Raw genomic sequence first — 17,902 nt, 5'->3', positions numbered from 1 at the left:
AAAAATTATCAGGAGGACAATAGAAAGGCAAACATTTAAGGAATAAATCAACAGGCATGTGTACTTTTTGTCAATGGTAGATTATAATACGGATAGCCTCCTGAATTCTTACTTGTTTCTGAATTAATCATTATGTCCCAAGTTTGCTAAAGCTTTTCATTTTAATAATGTGATGTTTACATAAATCTATATATACATACATACATATTTCTATATGTATAAATGTATACCTTTAGATTTATAATATAATTTCAGTAAAAGAATGAGTAGAATTTTTAAGTCTACTTGCAACTTTTTTGTAACTAGAATCTGACTTCCCTCTGGAAGTGGTCCAGTTTTCTAGAAAAAGTAGAAATAGCCAAATGGAATAACCAAGATCAACTCACATTTTAGCTCACAATATCAATACACAGGTTACATAGGCGAATCACCTTTCCTGCTAATGAGCTTTGGGTTTAATTTTAAGAGTAGTATATTACATAAATGGCCAAAATTCTGAGATATGTTTACCTAGTTAACCTAGGACAACAATCAAAAGTAAATTTGTTCCTCAAAATGTATTCAACTCAAGAAAATACAAATTACATAACTGTAAATACTTTCTAGCACTAGTAAATAAACTATAATAAATTCAATGGACTATGTAATTCTGTTGCTGTGAATCACTGTTATTAAAACTTAATGTTCTCCTAGAAATCATATTCCAATTTTACAGATCTTGAAACTTGCAGAATTAAAGGGTAGATGGTTTTTCCAACTCAATATCTTACGCACTGCTTTGTCCAGGAACTACTGTTATCTAAGTGAAATAATTGCACACGATTCCCTGAAGTACAATGGCAAGAAGAAAAAACTTAGACCCCAGCAGGAAAGAAGAAAGGTCTCTCGTGCCTGGAAGAACTGAGATATGATGATATGCGAACTGTCTAGCACAACTTCTGTTATGCAGTAGGAACTCAAAAATGGTAACTTACATTTTCTTCAACTCATTTTTTTGTACTGCTCTGTTGTTATGGATGGTTTAGAAATTCTTATGATTTTATTAGATGATTAAGATGTCTAAAACAAATGAAAGCATAGCTGTTCTTTGATAACAGGACATTAATGTAGCTCTCTTGGATCCTCTCCTCCAATATAAATAAGAATCAATTAAGTTCTTTCAGTATAGACAATACCTGTTAGCTACTTGTGATTTACTAACTGCTGTGGCATAAAATTCAAAGCACTATTTAATAGGTTTCTCTCTTCCAACGGAAAAGTTTATTAAATGGATCACTTCACAGAAAGTTATAAACTAAAATTACAGCCTTTAAAAACCTCCAGTGATATAACTAGTGGAGATATTCAACAGGTATTTCTATTATACATGCTTAATCTGTGTGTATACCTGTACAGGTTAAAAAGTGCACAAGGATCAGTATCCTGAGACTGATTTATCTGACAGAGAGAAAGATCACAAGTAGGCAGAGAGGCAGGCGGGAGGTGGGGGTCAGGGAGCAGGCTCCCTGCTGAGCAGACAGCCTGATGCGGGGCTGGATTCCAGGACCTTGAGATCATGACCTGAGCCAAATGCAGAGGCTTAACCCACTGAGCCACCCAGGCACCTGAAGACTTCTTATTTTAATTAAATGAGGTAAATCTAAGGATGAAGAACTATAAACATATAAGTAGATTTTTTTTTTAAGATTTTATTTATTTATTTGACAGACAGAGATCACAAGTAGGCAGAGAGGCAGTCAGAGAGAGAGGAGGAAGCAGGCTCCATGCTGAGAGAGAGCCCCATGTAGGGCTCGATCCCAGGATCCTGGGATCATGACCTGAGCTGAAGGCAGAGGCTTTAACCCACTGAGCCACCCAGGCACCCCAATAAGTAGATTTTTAAAAATACATGATTGGTTATACAAGCTATTTATCAATAAAGCTGTTATTTAAGAAAAATGCTTGCCATATCTCTTTACAAAAACTGCCCAAACTCTGGTGTAACTGTGTGTTAGTTCTTCTAAATAATACTTGCATTTTAGTTCTTTTAACCTAAACTATACGATTCCCACCCCCCAAAAAAAACTAACAAAAAGAATCCTTTCACAATATACATTTCTTGAGCAACTCCTTATTTTGCCAAAACTGCCATTAATTCATTTGGGTAACTTTCTTGTGTTAGGAAAATGGCCCCTTTCTTAACTACAGAGAACCTACAATACTTTTCTGAAGGTCTCTGCTTCTAAAACTTATTCATTCACATACTGAACCTCAAACTCTTAACTACCTTTCTAAACCTCAAACTTTTAACTACCCTTCTAATGGGACAAAAGCAGAGGTCTTCAAAAAAATGAGAAGGAGTACAAATTTCAGACTGGTGATTCTCAACTGTATCTCCCACATTTTGACACTTGGCCCGTGGAGAGGGGAGGAGTTGTGTAGAAGTAAGCCCTCTTTCCCCCAGCCCCAACCTGGAACTTACCCGATAAAATGATGTTACTGATGGGAGTATGAAAAAGTGTGAATAGTGCAGAGGCAGAAAAAGGTTTGAGATACTCTTTTATCCAATATTCTGAATTGTGGATTAGCAGCATCATGTTTACTCATTCCCTTAGTAATACGTGAAGGGAAAAAAATCTAGATTGGTGAATCTGAGAAACACATTTTAAATAATTAATAAAGACTGTACATGAAAACCTATATGCCCAGCCTCTAAATTTTCAAATTTAAATTGATTTAGAACTTGTGAAACACAAACCTTTATAGCAGAACTAGAAGTCTGTTCCCACCAGGCCCTCATACCTGATAGCAGCCAATCCGGCTCCTTCAAAACTCTGAAGAATTAACTACATCAAGAGTCATCATTTTTATGCATTTCATATTTAAACAGCAAATGTATAGATTAAGAATAAAACTCACAGAAGTCTAAATTAATGTGCCTTTCCCTAGACATCACGTCTTTTGGCCAGGAAACACTGAATAACTGGCAATTTACTCCAAAACCTTTTGATAGTTATGTCACTGAAGATATTCATATGTCAAATAAAAAAGCAATACTATAAAGATACCTACTAATTGATTTCCCTATAATATTCTGTAATTTAAACTCTCTTACCTATAATGTTATATGACAAACACTATTCTACTAATAAGACAGAATCCTAGAATAAGATTATATTGGTTACTAAAAGTAAATTTAAGTAAAAAAAATTACAAATGACTTGGTTTTAGATCACAGAAACTTTCTGTATGTGAATATAAGAAAGCTGTCAATGTTACCTCCTTACACTCTTCACCTTCTTTAGAATGTCAATAACTTCTCAATCTAGTCAGAATTAATTACTTCAGAATACTTCCTTTGGTCAATTCTCTTATTTTCATGATTTTTCAACTCATGTCTTTCAATCTAATTTATCTGGAGAGGATTTTCTCAAATAAATAGAGGGAAGAAGGGAGGATCAACATTCTATTAGTGACCCAAATTCAAGAACTTTCAATATCGATATATACAAACTTGAAATTGAGTTTGGTATTATTTTAAAAGGAAGCGTTCTTTTCCAAACCTCGCTGACATTTTTTCAGCTTTTAAAAGGAACTGGATCTACTGTCAACAGATGTTAAAAAGCACAGAAGAAACAGACTTTTAGTTCTATATAGATTCAATAAGTCTATAAAAAATAATCTCAAAAGATACAAAAGAAATCAGTTAGTCAATTTCTACTTGTGGATTTAAAGTGAAATATTTCATTAAAAATCTTTTTTTTTTTTTCTTATTTTATCATTTGATACAATTTTTAAACAATATTTAAAATTTTAAATTCCAGAAAAAATATTCAGGGACATTTTAGAACCCAGTGGATATAAAGTAAAACCAGGTCTTCTTACCAATTTGATTACTAAAAAGATCACAGTTAAATCCACAGAATCTGTTAGAAAATGTCTGGCAACACATGAACAGTGAGCAGGGCTGATAAGTTTCTTTGCTATGTTTAAAGTTTTCCTGCCCTCAATCAGGAAGGCTGCACACTGAGTACATAGCTCAGGGAAAAGATCCGTACACAAGGTTAATGGTACATTGGTTAATGCATACAAGAAAAATATATGAAGTTCTAGTACAGTACCAAATCCTTATTTAAACCACAACCTTCCACTTCACTGTTCTTTTTGAAATAAAATGAATTTACTGAAAACAACACTGTGATGGATTTTAAGTACCATTTAAAAGATGAGAGGTATCATTGGATAAGAAACCTCTACTTAGAAGGATAAAACTTCAGAGTATAATTTTTGTCCTTTTCTTTTTTAAACCGAACATACTTAGCAGTGTTTAAAACCCAACTAAAAAAAATAAATACAGTTGGGCAATCTAATATTACTGAATGCACTCATGATAATCAAGACTTTTTTCTATTAGTTTATCCATCAATCTTTTATTCTGGTTCATTAAAAAATGGAACCAATTTTATACAAAGTGTATGATTTGAGAGCTGAGCAAAAATTAATTTGATAAACTTCAAACATTATTTTCCATACTTTTTCATTGATATTACAAAATGTCTTTACATAAATATTACATTCAAATCTTCCATTACTTTCAACTGACTTTAAAAGAAATCTAAAGTCACTTGTTTTTAAATGTAGGGAAAAGGTTATAATAACACACTACAAACAGAAAAGAGACTTGAGTACTTGAGTCCTTTTTCAGATTATATAAAATAAAGCATTTTTCTCTTTCAGCAAATTTTAAAAAATAATAATTAAATAGGGACTCAGATGTAATTTTCTATCCATAGCTTGGTATATAACTTTTTTATGTGCAGTCAACAAAAGAGCTTCAAGCTTATTTCCACAGCTGAAGATAAGCTCCTAGAAAATAAATAGCACTAACAGTTGTGCCAATGTGAAATTTTAAGAAATAAGAATTATATCAAGAAATGTATATTGAAATATTTTAAGGTTAAAAGTATATTTTTAAACCTCTTTAAAAAAAACCCTCAAATCACACTCTTTTTGATATGAACTTTGCCAGCACTGTTCATGTTGGCCAGATAATACACTAGTTTTCTTTAATAAAATAAAATGAAATGCATACCAGCAGCAACTACAGCTGGAGGAGGCGAGCCTGCCTCACCACCACTTGTCTGACTCATTGATGCTACAGATGTTTCTCTAGATGGAGGTAACTGTAACTCCTTTGGGAGAAGATCATAGACAGATTCTGTAGGAGGAAGGAGAAAAAAATTTTAAAAGAGTGTAAGTCAATAACCTAATACATAAACATGAAATTAATAGGTCTTTTCACTCAGGAGGAAAACTATATTATTCACACACACACGTAAAAAGAACTCCATATAACTACTGTTGTAAAGAATGATTAGCAATTTTTTTTTTATTATTCTATTTTACTGAAGAGTGAATTTTCCATTAGTTCTGTCCCCTGTTTTCTTCTTGGTCTCTTCCTTTATATTAAAGATGCTAAGGCTATTAAATTTTAGAACTGAATAAACTCAGACAAAATATAAGAAATGTCAAATAACCCAAAATGGTACAATCTCTTTCTGTGTAATAATAAGAGTGTAACTTACCATCATACTCTTATCAGCTTTAAAATGGCTTCTCCAATGAGACCACTAGTCTAGCCTTACTCTTCTACCTAGCACCTTAAAGCAAATACTTTAATTCACTATCATAATGCATTTTTCTCTCCCCCAAAAAGCTAAACAAGGAATGTCATAACTCAAGGAAATATTATATTTTTATTCTGAGCTATCTCCAAACTCTAGAAAGGCACAAGTATAGGATACTCTTAAATCAGAAAGGATAAATGCCTAAATTAGAATATAATTACTTCTATGTTTGTTTATTTAAGATTTTATTTATTTATTTCTGAGAGAGAGAGAGAAAGGAGAGAAAGCGCAAGCAGGGGGAGTGTCAGGCAGTGGGAGAAGCAGGCTCCCTGCTGAGCAAGGAGCCCAATGCGGTAAGATGGATACCTCTATCCAAGGACCCTGGGATCATGACCTGAGTTGAAGGCAGACGCTTAACCAATTGAGCCACCCAGGCATCCCTATCTTTTATTGTGTTCATATATCTTTTTAAGGTACTTTATAATCACTGTCCATAAATTTACGTTTATATCTACTATTTTAAAAATTCATTTATAGGGACACCTGGGTGGCTCAGTGGGTTGGGCCGCTGCCTTCGGCTCGGGTCATGATCCCAGCGTCCTGGGATCGAGTCCCACATCAGGCTCCTTGCTCAGCAGGGAGCCTGCTTCTCCCTCTGCCTCTGCCTGCCACTCTATCTGCTTGTGCTCACTCTCGCGCTCTCTCTTTCTGACAAATAAATAAATAAAAATCTTTAAAAAAAAAAAAATTCATTTATATGGGGCACCTGGGGGGCTCAGGGCGTTAAGCCTCTGCCTTCAGCTCGGGTCATGGTCTCAGGGCCCTGGGATCGAGCCCTGCATCGGGCTCTCTGCTCGGCAGGGAGCTTGCTTCCTCCTCTCTCTCCCTGCCTGCTTCTCTGCCTATTTGTGATCTCTCTCTCTGTCAAATAAATAAATAAAATCTTTTTTTAAAAAATTCTTTTATAGTTATTATTGTATGGTTTGGGGCACAAATTAATTCTCAAAATATCTTGTAAAGGTGGCAGAATCAATGTTGGAAGGAACTTCTAATGACCACTTAGAATCATATGCTCATTTTCAAAAGAATGGAGACATAGCGTTTAAGGAACTTGCCCAGTATTCCAAGAAAGCCAACACTCCAACAAATAAAAAAGACTATTAATCATTTGCATGAGGGATTAAAAAACAAAGGTAGCTCTCTAAGACATTTTATCCTTGATAACAAACAATACTTTTAGCTTACTGATCACTGAATATATACATACTTTGATCCTTCCAATTAATCTTTGAATTATGTATACCAACTTTGACATGGATAGGTGTAAGGAAGAATGGCCTGAAAGAAAGCTAAAACTAGAAGTTTTACAATTAAATGATCTTTACTCGCAGCACAGAATCAACTGAAAATTGTCTTTTGAAAAACTCTAATACCTAACACTTGGAGAACCTAATTAAAACAGAAATGCCACTATCATAGGATATTGGTTTTAAAACAATAATCTGTCTCAATACATGCTGAGAATAAGACTTCCTTATGCATAAAAGAGAAACATACTCAAGTCCTTCCTTTTTGTCCAAACAAACCAAAAGGAAATATGAAAATAAAAACAGCTTAGATGAAAAGAGAAAGGGTCTATCAAAATATATTTCCATCAGGAAAAAAAAAAGTCCTAGTAATAGCCCATCACTGACAGCACTTTACTAGTTTAGGAAGTATTTCTCCACTTCTTTAATTATTAAATAAGTCAAAACAAAACAAAACTGTGTGGGCTGAAACACTCTACCTTTCCCAAAGAAGCGTATAAAATTGAATCTATATGAGAGGTATAAAAGCAATGTTAATAAAAATACACTGTAAAGTAATTAAATATTAGAACTTATTATATCTTAGCTCTCCGCACAATCTACCCCCCAAAACAAACAAAGTAACATGCAAGGTGAAGTAGAAGGTGTAGGAAGCATGGACTCATTCCTTCATCAAAGGTATTTTCTGATTAACTGACTCAAGTGTTCAGAAATTAAAGAAGTCAGAAATTTTATCATATCTACCCAAGGGAAGAAGCATTTAATACAGTCATTACCATCATAGGCTCTGATTTCAAACATAACTGGGTTGGCTCTGTTACTCCAAACAATCTAAGACTTAAATCCTCATTTAAATTTTTCTTTTACCCCATTATCTTGAAGAAACTCTCCCCAAGCTGTACTTGTACAACCCAACCACATATACTGGCCTTACTCTTAAATCTGCTTCCCATAAGACATAAAAAGATTAAAGGAATGTAAATTATGCTGTTAATACTAAAGTCATTTACTCCTAAATTCAATCCAAATTACAGTTTTACAGTATCCACTACCCAATGAAAGAACTCCTGAACAAGATCATAGATACTTTAAAATCCACGAAATTGAGGGGCGCCTGGGTGGCTCAGTCATTAAGTGTCTGCCTTCGGCTCAGGTCATGATCCCAGGGCCCTGGGATTGAGTCCTACATCGGGCTCCCTGTTCAGTGGGAAGCCTGCTTCTCCCTCCCTCCTTCCCCTGCTTGTGTTCCCTCTCTCGCTGTATTATCTCTGTCAAATAAATAAATAAAATCTTTAAAAATAAATAAATAAAATAAAAAAATAAATCCACGAAATTGAAAAATAGTCCTAAGTTGGTACTAACCACTTCATGTTAAGACATTTTATCTATTTTCCTTGTGTTATCTTTTAAACTAGTTAAATAAGGAAGGAATGAAATTCTAGGTTTATAAGCACATAATATGAAGACCAAGACCAGGAAATCCATAATGGAAAGGCAGTTTCTTGAGGAAACACTTCATTAGAAAACAAAAGTAAAATCACTTCTAGATTTCTTTCTTTTTTTTTAAAAGAAGAGAGTGAGAATGGACACAAGTTTTCTTTTGGGGATGGCAAAAATGTTCTAAAATTGGATTATGGTAACAGTTACACAACTCTGTAAATAAACTAACCACTACTGAATTTGTATATTTTAAATGAGTTAATTTCATGATACGTAAATTATACATCAGTAAAGATGTTTCCAGAAAGAAAGAGAGAGAAAGAAATAGAACAAAGTACAAGTGAAATTGCACAAGAGCAAGATATGTCTCTCACTGTTCCTAATAAACCTCTGGATAAAAATATCTATTCACATAGCTCCTATTTGTGAAAAGTGAAATTATGAAGGCCAAGCTGCACACTAATCTAATTTGCTTTTTTAAGGCTCTTCTATTAGAGGTCAGGAAAATGCCACAGATATAGTTATCCTAAATTCAGTAAAATATCTGACGAAAAGCTTACAAAGTTCTCATAACCACGATGAAGAAAGGTAGGCTTAATAAAACAGATGACTCTGAGCAACAGCACCCAAAAATGTATGGGTTCAACCTGGAAGGAGGTGGTTACTGCATCAATAACTTAAAGAGATCAAATTTGCGAATAACATAGGCTTAAGAGAGATATATTGTGCATCATAATTCATCACAGACCATACCACACCGGAATATCTACCCAAAGGAATAAGTGAAATTTAGTTGGTAAAAACTGTTCCTGTACAATGTACTGAAAGGCACTTTCTCTTTTTTTTTTAAATTGACAAATAATTTTGGTTTTGTTTTCTTTATTCTTTTCTTTTTCTTATTTTAAATAGGCTCCATACTGGGTGTGGAGCCCAATGTGGGGCTCAAACACATGACTATGAGATCAAGACCTGAACCAAGATCAAGAGTTGGATGCTCAAATGACTAAGCCACCCAGGTGCACCTTTATTTTAAGTAAACTCTATGCCCAGCATGGGGCTTGAACTCACAACACCAAGGTCAAGAGTCCCATGTTCCACCAACTAAGCCAGCCAGGCACGTTTTCTAAGGAATTCTTTCCCTGGTCGGCCAGGATTGAAGTGACTATTATCTTATCTATGTTTTCTATTTATGCTGCTAATAATTTATGCATTAATGTTTAACCAACTCACTTAACGGTTCATTATGAATTTCAGTTGACCAAAATCCCAAGTAAGTGCACTGCTTAAATATCCCTGTGGTAGAATTAGGACAGGTATGAAATAACTTTATAAATAAAAAAACAACTTTGTTATGTGTAACAATACAAATAACTTTGTTATTAGTAACTTTTGAACAAATAACTTTATAAACAGAAATTTTTTTTTTAAGATTTTATTTATTTATTTGACAGAAAGAGATCACAAGTAGGCAGAGAGGCAGGGAGAGAGAGAGGAGGAAGCAGGCTCCCTGCTGAGCAGAGAGTCCGATGCGGGGCTCGATCCCAGGACCCTGAGATCATGACCTGAGCTGAAGGCAGAGGCTTTAGCCCACTGAGCCACCCAGGTGCCCCTGTTAACAGAAATTATTAACATAAATATATGAAAAAGTGTATGAAAACTAGGCAGAAAGGGAAACAAGCTCAGAAGATCAAGACTTTGTCTTACGTTGGTGCTATACTGTAGAGCCTATGGCCATTAGAAGGAAGGAAGAAATGGAGGAATTAAATTATTTTCAGATACTGAAAGCAAACCAATGTTTCCCAGTGTTGGGTGTTAAGGAGAACAATGTAAAAATGGGCTGACTGGCTGGTTTGTTTGCTTGGTCATTCAGTAAACTCTAATTGATCCATTTATGTCACTGATTATTTTCTGGGTCAATTTGGTCTTTTATTCTTCAACACTGGCTTTGAGTTGTTTCACTATACTACGTCAAACTCAAAGTAGGCAGAAATCGTATCCTGAGGGCACAATGCAGTGAAAGAGAAGGGAAAAGTTGGTAACTTAATGGTGCAGCTTATTTTTTTTTTTTTAATTTTCTCAGTTGGGAAAAATGTTCCCTAACCGCTGATAATCCAAATTCCATTTTCTACTGTATCATTCTGCAAGTTGCTCAGTCCCAAGAAAAAGTGAAAAGACTTCAAACCCTCACACTCTCTCACCTTCCCCAGAAAGGATCTAGGGAGATAAAACACAGGAAACTCTTGAAAAAAGGCATGCTTTTCTTGCTCTCTCTCAGTAAAATAATATTAATAATACAACTACCATTTATGAAGTTTTTGGGGATGGCTCTGGCACTGTGGAAAGCTCATTACATACATTTTAACTTAATTGCAAAACAATCCTGTGAGGTAGGTTTTACAAATAAAGACTCTGAACACTGTGCAACAGTAAAAAATGAAAAACAAACATGATACAAGAAAAGAAAGGAACGATAAATGTAAAGTTCATTAGGACAAAAGTTTCCTTTGATGGGGAGAAAGGAGACAGGACAGAGGAGGAACTGAAATACACTGGGCTGGACAGTGGGCTCACAGATGTTCTCTTACGAAAAATACAAGAAATCAGTAAATACAAAAAAAATTAAGATTATGCATGGATAGTGTGTAGCTTCAAAGAGTTGCTATAAGATGATCTGCTAAAAAGAACTCTGCAACTTATCAATCCTTTGTTGGAATTTGTGTCCTTGCCTAACCTTTTTTTTTTTTTTTTAAAGATTTTATTTATTTATTTGACAGACAGAGGTCACAAGTAGGCAGAGAGGCAGGCAGAGAGAGAGAGGAGGAAGCAAGCTCCCTGCTGAGTAGAGAGCCCGATGTGGGGCTCGATCCCAGGACCCTGGAATCATGACCTGAGCTGAAAGCAGAGGCTTTAACCCACTGAGCCACCCAGGTGCCCCTTACCTAACCTTTCTTGACCTGACAGCTAGCATTCAATGTTCAACTGCATTAGGGTCAGAAACTAAAGACCAAATTTGTCAGAGAGCCCACTTACTTTTTAGGACTTTTCTGAAAGCTTTCTTACTTACAGGTAACAAAATAAATAAAAGTTGTACACAACTAGTACTACAGACTTAACTGCATGCAGAGATGAATGCTAAAAAGACAGGAGGAAAGGAAATAAATTAGAAATCAATTGTTTCTTTTTAGCTATCAAGCAAGCAGCCATAAATGAAAATACCTGTGGTAAAAAAGGTATTACTTTGTTCTGGGAATGCTTTAAAATTTAACAAAAAATAAACTAATGATTCAGCACAGGTATTAGTTATTCAAATAATGACTGCTCCCTATATCAGATGCAAATACTATAATACTGAAAAATCCATTTATAAACATTTGTACCTTATTTTAAAAATTGGGTAAATACAAAGCTAGTATAGCACCTCAGAATTAAAAGACTTTCAAAAACTCCTTGCAAATGGCTTGGGAACTAATTGCCTTACCTTTCCATCCCTCTGTTAACTATCTCAAAAAGCCAGTGAATCCCACAGCTATGGTTTCATGTCAGACATTCTACAACAAAATGCCTGGCACCTCCACTGTGCCACCACAGTTCTGCATTGAAGAGAGACAACATTCATTCTGTTCAGGCTTGACAGTCATCATACTTGGCATCTCCACTGGAAAAATGTACGGGCAGCAGGTCTACTGGATATTTGGTTTCTAAAAGATTATGAAGTTATGAATAGCTAGTAGGTGATGCTCTTTTTAATGAATTTTTCTCATTTAAGTCAATTAATAGTTTGCTGTCACATATTAATCATATCACTTCTTCCTTAATATATTTTATTACTGTTTTCCTAAAACAATCTGGTATTTTAAGGTATTTTAAATTTATACAGCAGTACAAACTATATCAATTGTGAAATAAGAAAACTAATTTGAATTCCATAATCATTTTAATATAACACATATTTTTTCTAGTACATATTATTTTTCACCTAAAAACTTCACAATTATTTTCATAGTAACTTCTAAACACTTATGAAATACAGAATAGAGGATGCCTGGGTGGCTCAGCCAGTTAAGCAATTGCCTTCCACTCAGGTCATAATCCCAGGGTCCTGGGATCCAGTCCCACATCAGGCTCCTTGCTCACCAGGGAGCTTGCTTCTCCATCTCCCTCTGCCTGCTGGTTCCCTTGCTTGTGCTCTCTCTCAAATAATAAAATCTTAAAAAAAAGAAAAGAAAAGAAATACAGAATGGAATATACTAGATAACCACTTTGGTTATCTAGATTCTGAATTTACTGAAGCTATGAGTAAAGTCTGTCCTAGTAGGAATAAGACTTTCAATGCCATATCTATGACATAAACTATTGAGTAAAACATTTATGGCTATTTACAATTTCAAAGATCTTATAAGAATGCTTTTTCAATAGAGCTTTAAGAACTGTGGAGTTTGGACAGAGTCAAAGAGGGATATGAGGAGGACCCAGGGCTGGTGTCAGAACCCTACCTGCGTGAGGAGGGTATCTATGGGGATAGTGGGGAAGTAAGTAGCATGGGGTTTCAGAGCTAAAACAGGGTGAAGAAAACATTAATGGGTCTAAGAAACGTAAGGAAATTATCTGCAGCCTAGGGTGTGCTATCAGAGCCATACGCTGTAATGTACATACACTTAAAATTGAACTGAACGTTTACAAAACCAATACTGAATAAACATCTCTTTCACTAACAGCTAACCATATCATATAACCTTATATTTTAGTTATTCCTTTCTAAACTAAAATAACCATGTACTTATCAATGCATATAATAATCTATCATCAAAAAGAAGTAAGTAGAATTAATATATTATTTTATCTATATTGTGTTTTTAATCCTGAAAAGACAGTTAATAAATGATGATTTGCTTGCTTGTTTATTTATTTGTTTTTTTGTTTGTAAGATTTTATTTATTTAACAGAGAAAGACACGGCAAGAGAGGGACCACAAGTAGGGGGAGTGGGAGAGAGACAAGCAGGTTTCCTGCCAAGCAGGGAGCCTGACACGGGGCTCGATCCCAGGACCCTGGGATCAGGACCTGAGCTGAAGGCAGCCACTTAGTGACTGAGCCACCCAGGTGCCACCCCCCCCAATATGCTCATTTATTAAGCACAGTATATTTTTTTAATTAAGCATAGTATTGAAATGCCAATTATGTGCCAGGCACGGTAACATAGTAAACAGAGTTCCTAACTTCAGTGTTATTTCTATATAGAAATAACACTGCATAGACCTTGCATTACGAGGTAGTTCAAAAGTTTTTAAAAAAAGAAAAACCTAATTTTGTCACCACTAATCCATTTTGTGTTCATTGGTACAGACACTAAAGTGACCTGTGTCTGTTTTCAAATAGCTTATAGTCCAGTGAGGTAGACTGCAAGTACATAAATAACCAATCAGTACCAGACATAGGTATGATGTATGAAAAAAGGAGAGATTAAATATAAAGAGAGCCCGCCAAGAATGGTATGAACCGAATGAATGAATATAGTTTTGTGAGATTAACCTAAAATTCACATAAAAAGCACAGAACTTTAGAGGTAGAAGTGATGAAAATATTCAGCATAACCCTCAGTTTTTACAGAGAAGAAATTATATTTCTATTAGGTTATGACATGATTAGTATAGCCAAGATTGGTTAAAGGTAGATCTTGAAAAGAATAGCTGGCTGAAAAGAGAAATCCTTTCCCTAGAATTTCTTTTCTTTTTTTAAAGATTATTTATTTATTTGACAGAGAGAGAGCACAAGTAGGCAGAGTGGCAGACAGAGGGAGCGGGAGAAGCAGGCTCTCCGCTGAATAGGGAGCCCAATGTGGGACTTGATCCCAGGACCCTGGGATCATGACTTGAGCTGAAGCTACCTGCCTAACTGACTGAGCCACCCAGGCGCCCCTCCCCAGCATTTCTGTCTATGCAATTAGAATGAAGGATTGAATATTGTGAATGAATGAGCAAATCATCTATCTTGATTGATTGATTCTACCCAATCATATGATATTAATTCTTGTTTCTATCCCCAAAATCTCAGTGAGGGAAAACAAAACAAACAAAAATCTATCTTACTTTCTTTGTTATCACTACCAGAATATTGTACCACTTTAACTAAAAGTCATTTTTTCTGCAATATTTTCTACTCCAAATACCCTATTTCCCCATATTCCATCTTCTAGTTTCTACCCTATGATCACCTAAACTACCATTTTCTTTCTTTTTTTTTTAAACTACCATTTTCTTAATGAACAGATAAAAACTATTTTTCATATTTAAGGTCTTCATTTTCAGTGATTTAAAAAAGTTATTTCCTATCAAGTTTCTTATTCTGTATTCATGTAACATGAATTTTTTTCCTCCCTCAAGCCAATACTAAATAAGTCAGCGAGGCTCACTTTTTCCTCTCTACCCCACAAGGATTATCAACAAACAAAATATCCAGATCTCATACTTTTAGAAGTAAGCTGATTGTTTAGAGATCAAAAATATCTGTCTATCATTAGTGGCAAAAAACAAATGAGCAAGTTCATTACTTCTGCCTCTTAATTTAAGACAGTGGTAACAACAAGGAATATCAGAACTGCATTTGGAAATATGTATTTTTTTTTCTCCTGAATGAAGATGCCCTGGGATTCCATTGCAGACTTACTGTATAAGGGTTTACAGTCAGCAGGATCATACAATGTGCATTTTTTTAAAAAGATTTTATTTATTTATTTGACAGAGATCACAAGTAGGCAGAGAGGCAGGCAGAGAGAGAGGGGGAAGCAGACTCCCCACTGAGCAGAGAGCCCGATGCGGGGCTCGATCCTAGGACCCCAAGATCATGATCTGAGCCAAAGGCAGAGGCTTTAACCCACTGAGCCACTAAGGCACCCACAATGTGCATTTTTATAGAGTTCCACAATTGATTCTGGGAAAGAGCTATTACTTTAAAGCACGAAATTTCGCCTCAAATATTCAGGCATGAATTTTGCTATTTATTTTTTTTTCCCTAAACAGTAGAAAAGAATACTAACAAAGACCTGACTCATCCTCTACAGATTAAATTTTAAACCTTGAAGAGAAAACAATTACATTTATATATCAAGAAAAGGAAATGAGTGTTGTCTATCCTTCCTGACTAAAATGACAACTGCTATTTCACATGGCAGCAGATAATTTTAGATATTTGATACTTATATTTGATACAGGCAGACCTGAACAATACATAAGATAATAAAGCAAATTAGCACAGTTCTTATTATTTTGAACCTGACAGATATTATCTAGAATTACCTCTTATGGACAAAAACCAAAGATTCTCAATGAGTAACATTTTTTTTTAAAGATTTTATTTATTTGACAGACAGAGATTACAAATAGGCAGAGAGGCAGGCAGAGAGAAAGAAGGGGAAGCAGGCTCCCCACTGAGCAGAGAGCCTGATGTCGGGCTCAATCCCAGAACCCTGAGATCATGACCCGAGCCAAAGGCAGAGGCTTTAACCCACTAAGCCACCCAGGTGCCCCGGTTATCTTCTTTTTTGAAACAGCTGTTCAAGTCCAAATCTTATACCCGTATTTTAATTGGGTTGTCCTTGCTTTGTTTTGTTTTTCTGAGAGAGTGAGAGAGAAAGCCCAAGCATGAGCTGGCGGGGGGGGGGGGGGGGGGGGGTAGAAGGAGAAAGAGAAATTCAAGCTGTGCTCAGCAACAATTCCTTGCTGAGCACAGAGCCCAACATGGCCCAATCCCATGACCCCAAGATTATGACCTGTGCTGAAATCAAGAGTCAATCAAGGGGCCCCTGGGTTGTCCTTTTTAAAAAAAAAAAATTAATTTATAGGAGTATGTTATGTATTCTAAATACAAACCCTATGTCAAATATACATATTATAAATATCTTCTCCCATATGTGCCTTGCCTTTCCACCCTCTTAATGGTATCTTTAATAAACAAAAGTTCTTAACTTTAATGAGGTCCAGTCTATCAATGTTTTCACTTATGGTTAATCATTTTTATGTTCTACTCAAGAAATCTTTGCATATATCCCAAGAACATGAAGATATTCTATATTTTCTTCTAGAAGTCTTTTTGCTTTACCTTTCATATTTATATCCAACCAGAATTGGTTTTGCTGTATTATGAGGTTGAAGTCAAAGCTCACTGTCTTCCATATGGATATCAATTGATTCACCAAGGAATGTTTGTTTTCACTCCAAAAATGAAGTCTCAGAGACATTCTCTATTGGAAAGATGGGAGTAGACACAGTTTTCTCTACTCCTGCAAGTTCAGCTAAAAATCCGAACATTACATACATTTTTAAAGAACACACATAAGAAGACTGAAAAATGAAGAAAAGAAGGCAGACCAGCTGTGGATGGTGGGATCCAGAAATGATACAGCAGTGGGTGCCTGCATTTTCTTTTTGCCTCATGGGTGTTGGAGAGGCCAATACCTGGGTGCAAACAACAGAATGGGTGCAATGACAATGGTCAAACAACAGAGGCCACCAGTCATTTCTGGATCAGTTCTGACTTACTGATTTTTCTCACTATGTACCGTAATTTTCTGCTTCTTTCCATGACCAGTAATCTTCTATAAAATAAAACGAACTTTTAGAGTACCATGGCAATTTCTGATTAGATGTCAGACATTGAGAACTTTACCTTGCTGTGTGCTGGATGTTTTTACATTCTTATAAATATTCTTGAGCTTTTGGGAGCGATATGATTAAGTTACTTAGAAACAGTTTGATCCTTTTAGTTCTTACTTTTTTTTTTTTTTTAAAGATTTTATTTATTTATTTGTCAGAGACAGAGGGAGAGAGAGCCAGAGAGCACAGGCAGACAGAGAGGCAGGCAGAGGCAGAGGGAGAAGCAGGCTCCCTGCCGAGCAAGGAGCCCGATGTGGGACTCGATCCCAGGACGCTGGGATCATGACCTGAGCCGAAGGCAGCCGCTTAACCAACTGAGCCACCCAGGCGTCCCAGTTCTTACTTTTTTAAGCTTTGTTAGACATGACCAGAGCCTGTTCAGTCCAGGGTTCATTTTTCTTTACTATTGAAGCAAGACCCTTCTTAACACTATCTAATGTCCCCTGAATTAAAAGGTTTCTAGTCTCTTTCTACTTTGTATTAGTACAAATGGGCATTATATCCAGACCTTTTTTTTTGAGTTCTGAGCACTGTTCTAGTCCCTCAGTTTTTCCTCAATCTTGCATAGTTTTTGCAAACATGTAATGATGGCTACTCAAATGAATATTCAAAGGAGACCTTCTGCTGATCTTCAGAATTCTATGTTCATTTCCCTCCCTTCCAGTACTCCACCTGAGAACTGTAGGTATCTTGGCTTTCCCAGTCTCCTACCTTTACCTCCTCAACTCAGGAGACCGGTGGGCTCTACCTGGATTGCCCCTTTCTGCACCACCAGAGCCTAGAAACTATCTTCAAGGAGTAAGTCAGGGCACTTGTAGGGCTCATCTCATTTGCCCTTCACCCCCTTTCACTGTCACTGTCTTTCACTGTCTAATGGTACATGTAAAGAGAACCAATATTTC

The 17,902-nt window shown here is 35.7% G+C and overlaps 1 protein-coding gene across 4 annotated transcripts in view; it reads right to left on the bottom strand.

Moving 5' to 3' along the window:
- LOC111152770 (nuclear factor of activated T-cells 5) overlaps positions 1-17,902 on the bottom strand; it is a 107,789-nt gene that overhangs the window by 56,991 nt on the left and 32,896 nt on the right. For 3 of the 4 annotated variants that reach the window (XM_022511393.1, XM_022511394.1, XM_022511395.1), the window contains one exon: positions 5,072-5,197. In XM_022511393.1, the coding sequence (XP_022367101.1) occupies positions 5,072-5,197 (126 nt within the window). Of the gene's footprint in view, positions 1-5,071; positions 5,198-17,902 lie in introns of those variants that run through there. The other variant, XM_022511396.1, reaches the window with a different exon arrangement.

Source organism: Enhydra lutris, unplaced genomic scaffold, assembly GCF_002288905.1.
Source record: "Enhydra lutris kenyoni isolate GAN:26980312 unplaced genomic scaffold, ASM228890v2 scaffoldscaffold30, whole genome shotgun sequence".
NCBI lineage: Eukaryota > Metazoa > Chordata > Mammalia > Carnivora > Mustelidae > Enhydra > Enhydra lutris.
The sequence above is the reverse complement of the archived record's forward strand: the minus strand, read 5'-3'. Positions and strand labels throughout refer to the sequence as shown.